This window comes from Gadus morhua, chromosome 23 (assembly GCF_902167405.1).
Source record: "Gadus morhua chromosome 23, gadMor3.0, whole genome shotgun sequence".
Lineage (NCBI taxonomy): Eukaryota > Metazoa > Chordata > Actinopteri > Gadiformes > Gadidae > Gadus > Gadus morhua.
Window position 1 is genome coordinate 6,246,078 of NC_044070.1, and position 5,000 is coordinate 6,251,077.

The 5,000-nt window shown below is 47.6% G+C and overlaps 1 protein-coding gene across 2 annotated transcripts in view; it reads left to right on the forward strand.

Annotated features, from left to right (window-relative positions):
- Window positions 1-5,000, forward strand: part of map7d2b (MAP7 domain containing 2b) — a 23,845-nt gene that overhangs the window by 8,874 nt on the left and 9,971 nt on the right. The window contains exons 5-8 of one of the 2 annotated variants that reach the window (XM_030349665.1): window positions 2,539-2,628; window positions 3,689-3,804; window positions 4,266-4,339; window positions 4,546-4,754. In XM_030349665.1, coding sequence (XP_030205525.1) covers window positions 2,539-2,628; window positions 3,689-3,804; window positions 4,266-4,339; window positions 4,546-4,754 — 489 coding nt within the window. The remainder of the gene's footprint in view (window positions 1-2,538; window positions 2,629-3,688; window positions 3,805-4,265; window positions 4,340-4,545; window positions 4,755-5,000) is intronic. The other variant, XM_030349666.1, reaches the window with a different exon arrangement.

A 5,000-nucleotide genomic window follows, 5' to 3' on the forward strand; every position in this document is an offset into this window, starting at 1 on the left:
GTACCACCTGCTGTTGGCCAGAAACACAGGCCTATTTTTGCAATATACGTCCGGCATGTGTTTATTTTACTGCTTTTATGTCAGTCTGTGACACCATCATCATCGTATTTGCACTTTTTGTGCAATATGTGTGTGTTTGGGGAGTGCATGAATCTGGGACTGTGTAATTATCTGTGCAAGTGATCGAGTTTCTGTGAACTAAACAAATCAACTATATGTTTAGAATTTGGACTATTCTCCCCACTCTGTCGGTGGAGCTGTTCACACGATCTGTGACATGACGCAAAAACGATGTTGAATCCAACGCGCTTATCACCCCTGCTGTGACTTTGCTTTCCCACTCCTGTGCTCCTCTATCTTACGCTAATACCTACTGAGCCCGTCCGGTGCACCGGCTGTTAGTCCTGTACTCATATGGGCACAGCCTCTGTCTACATCCTGGGGTGGAAGATCCATCCACACCCTATACACACCCTGACTGCCCCCCCCATCAGAACAAAGGGCTGTGCTGCTTCCTGTCTCTGTGGCCCATGGCACTGATTAGTGATGCATGCACCATTCCCTCTCAGTGGGGGGGCGGCAGAGCACCCCACCCTGATAACTCTCACAGACACACACACAAAGGCCCGCACACACAGACAGACACACAGACACATGGCACAGACACATCGATACAAATGGGACACACACGCACAATTACACACGGAACACACACGCATAAATGCAAACACCCGTGCTCACACATGCACACGTTCACATATACACACACAGGCGTGCATGTGCTCACGCATGCACGCATGCACGTGTTGCAGGTGTGCACACGCACACCTACAAATAATGCAACATGCACAGTCACACCACACCCTACATCATACCAGACATATCCTCTCAAGCCAATCACGGTACACACATGCACAGACACACACACACACACAAACATACACACTTGCACGCATACGCAGTAACACACACACACACACACACACACACACACACACACACACACACACACACACACACACACACACACACACACACACACACACACACACACACACACACACACACACACACACAAGAAGCAGGCCTACATCCCATTACTCGGCTGAATGTTCACGTCCAGTAGCGATGTCCTCTTCTGAAGAACGACTGATCTGCCGCCTGACCGCTGGGGTTGTACTGCGGCTCTGTTCTATATTCAGAGCTGGACTTGGAAAAGGTACAAATGTACAAGTACAAAACTTGGGGTGAATGTCGTTCTGGAATAAACAAATTACAATCTACTACGACCAATGGACACTAATTGTAAAAGCATGACTGTATAGATGTAATGCAGCGGCAGAGAGGCGTATGTTAATGTGAAAATGTAGCGGTTGCATTGTAAATGTGCATCCTGAAAGGCTATGTCCCATGCTATACATCCCTGCGTTGCTGTATTGGGTGGAGTTAGTGCAACAAAAGAGAACGTGCCAGAGAGGAGAGGCTGTTGGAGTTTGGATACCAGCTCATGTATTAAGGATTATCACACAGATAGTTCTCATGCATAAACTCATTGCATTATTGTCTTGTTTCTGAAGATAACAATACTACGCTCATTTCTTATTTATTAATCCCAAATGGAAAATGCTGTCTCTTTATGATGGCTTTGTCACTGCTACAACAGATTATGTTTAGTCCATTAAAAAACAGTAAAAATAAACTGATATATTTGAACATGAAAAGCTTGATCGATGGGAGACTAATATTACAGATCCTTGGTCAGACAACATTATTATAATAATATCATCAAAGATTATACTAAAATCATATACATACTGTAAAATAAACCCCAATAACTATCACCCTGACTATTATACACTCAAAACAAAAGCCCAATGACTGCTGGCTGTCAATCAATCAAGCAGAGGGCCCAGGCGTCTAGTCTACAATAGAACTAAATGGAGGGCCAGCCGGCCGGGGCTGGCGTCGCCCCCCTCCCCAGACCGACGCCCTCCAGACGCCAGCGTGGTGTCTGCGACCGGCCGCTCGCTGTGCGCTAGCGTTGCAGCTCCGCAGTGTCTGCAGCTTCAGTCGCTCGCTCCCTCCACCGCCCCCAAGGTGAACGCTGCACCCTGCGTGACTCATTGATCCCCATGCCTTCTTTTTTTGCGCCGTCAGGCTCATTTTTTCGGGCTAGGGGAAGGGGGGTGAAGGGGAGGTGAGATGGAGAGTTGCTGTTGTGATGAGTGCGTCCATTCTGGGCTGTGATGTGGGGGATGTTGTCACTCGAGCGTGCTTCTGTGTCTGTGATTGCATTTAAGTGGTGTGTCATTCAGTGCATTGTGTGAATCGTTGTGTGAGTCTCGTTAAAGATCTGATTTGTGTTGAAATGCCCCCTGCGGTTGGCTTTTGTGTGCGTGCATGCGTTTGTATGTTTGTGTGTGTCTGTGTGTTTGTGTGTGCGCGTGTGTCTGTGTACGCGAGTGTGAGATAGTGTTTGAACCACTCCATTATTCTGTACCATTGACTTGTGTCATTGTGATTTTTTTGGACTCACAGTAAATGACTTCCTGACTCCAACCACTCCTGATCAACCAATCAACAAGCGGCTTTCCAACTCCTCTGCAGCCATCCATTCACCCGAGAGAGGTGAGAGAGAGAGAGAGAGAGAGAGAGAGAGAGAGAGAGAGAGAGAGAGAGAGAGAGAGAGAGAGAGAGAGAGAGAGAGGCATTATCTACCTATTTCTTGACATATTTATGGGTCTTAATGGGACGCTCTACCCGGTGAGCCAGTCCCATGTATTTATGTATTTATGAAGTACCATAGGCCTGTCTGTTACAATCAGAACTAGAGTCACTTGATGAGCCGTGATGAGTTAACTCCATGTGATTCCCCAGACAGCACCACTGTAGTGTTTTCGTGTGAGGGGGTCACACGAGGAAAGGCCTACATTATTAAGTAAGAGAAAATGTTAGGATATAATAATTATTGCAACGATGACATTAACCAGTTTCATTATATAATGGTATGAAAGAATAACCAAAGTCATGCGGATTAGCACTCTACTCTGTGCTCACGGTGATGCGTGTCCATCAAAGGAAACACGCAATTAGTTAATTTGTACAATTTGATACGTTTGTTTCAACACTAGGAGGCTTACATTATACTTATTGTATAGGTTAATATTATAGCCTATTGTCATTTGTTTCATTTGTTTAAGAGACATTTCATACATTTCTGTGGTATCAGATGGACGGTACCCACGATAGGCCTACAGGCCTATAGACATATATTGTACTTATAGGTATAATTCATGCATTGAATATAATATGTATAGGCCGAAAACAGTTATATTTCTCGTCGGTGCTATCATGAGGGTTCTGGGGACCTGGGTTCCCAGAACAGGCCCTGCCATGGCCTTGGTGGGTATTCCATCTTTCATCTTTAGTTAAGCGTGGATGGGGGCATGCGTCTTTTTATCTGTATGCACAGTCGGTCTCGTCCTTTGCCCTGTGAGTCGTCTATCTCACGAATGGGGCGGATCCAACCGGTCTATCTACTTGGCTTTATATTACTTTTGTTCTTGGATTGTATGCAATTCCAAATACTTGAATCTCTAGTAACTCTGTGTCCGCCTACTTTTGTCTGTGTTTTGATGTTTTGTTGTCGGTATGGTCCTGCATGGCTGTTGTGTTGGTGACCTGTCAGTGTCTGGTGTGTCCCATCGTTTAGCGTCCTCCGGAACACAGAGGCCGCACAGAAGTTCCTCCAACCGCAGGAGCGTCACCGGCTCCCTGGAGGAGAACACAGGGGACAAGACACCGGTGAGCCGCTCACGCACGCACACATGTATATAACCATATTTAAATGTCATAGACTTATGTATTTTCATGAACACATTAGCCTAGCCTTATGAATGTTACACAGTCAACTTACAACATATTATTTCTATAATAAAATTATGTTGTTGATTATATACTGTAGATTAATACTAAAGGGTAAGTAAACGTGAAATTCAGGTGTTTGTGAACATTTCTGTGGTCTTTTTTTAGCAAATTCTCTTTCAAATATAGAAAGTCTCCTTCCTCCTGAAAAAAGGTTTTGAGTGCTAGTTTTGTGTTGGCTGAGCACCCTGGCGGGAGTGAAATTGATGTGGGTTTTGTTAAAACTGGGCTTTATTTACCTATAAATAAATCCTTAGTTGAATATAGATAAAAAATAAAGTTTCATGCTGTAGTTGATAATAGACGTGTAATAAAAAGAGATTCTACGGGGTGCTTCACAGACAGACGGTCAGACCCCGCCCAACCGCAGTTCATCCTTCAGAACCCAAGGCAAAGGACCCAGCACCCCTAAACGGTACCACAACACACACACACACACACACACACACACACACACACACACACACACACACACACACACACACACACACACACACACACACACACACACACACACACACACACACACAGAGAGACACCTACACGCACACAATGCAAACAATGACCAAAACCAGTCGTTGAGTCTGTGTCCATCCCTGATCCCGTCGCCGTGGTTTCCAGGGTGCGGTCCACCAAGAACCGGGCCTTGTCTCCCTGCTCCCCTGGCCAGTACCCCCCCTCCCCTGTCCGGCACCGCGCCCCCACCCCTGGCTCCGAGGACAGGGGTCACATCGAGGGCAAAGGCCCCGGGACCCTGGAGAGGAAGTCCTCCAAGGTGGACGCCCCGGAGAGGAAGATCCCCAAGTCCACCAGCAAAGAGCTGGCTGCAGGTAGAGGGGGAGGGGGAGGGAGGGGGGGGGGGGGGAGGGCGGAGGGAGGAGAGGGAGGGGGGAGAGGGAGGGAGGAAGGGAGGGAGGAGAGGGAGGGAGGGAGGGGGAAGGGAGGGAGGGAGGGGGGGAGGGAGGGAAAGGGAGGGTAAAGAGGGAGGGAGGGAGAGGGAGGTAGGAGGAGAGGGGGAGGGAGGGAGACTGGGAGGGAGGGAGAGAGGGAGGGGGAGTGAGGGAGGGAGGAAGAGG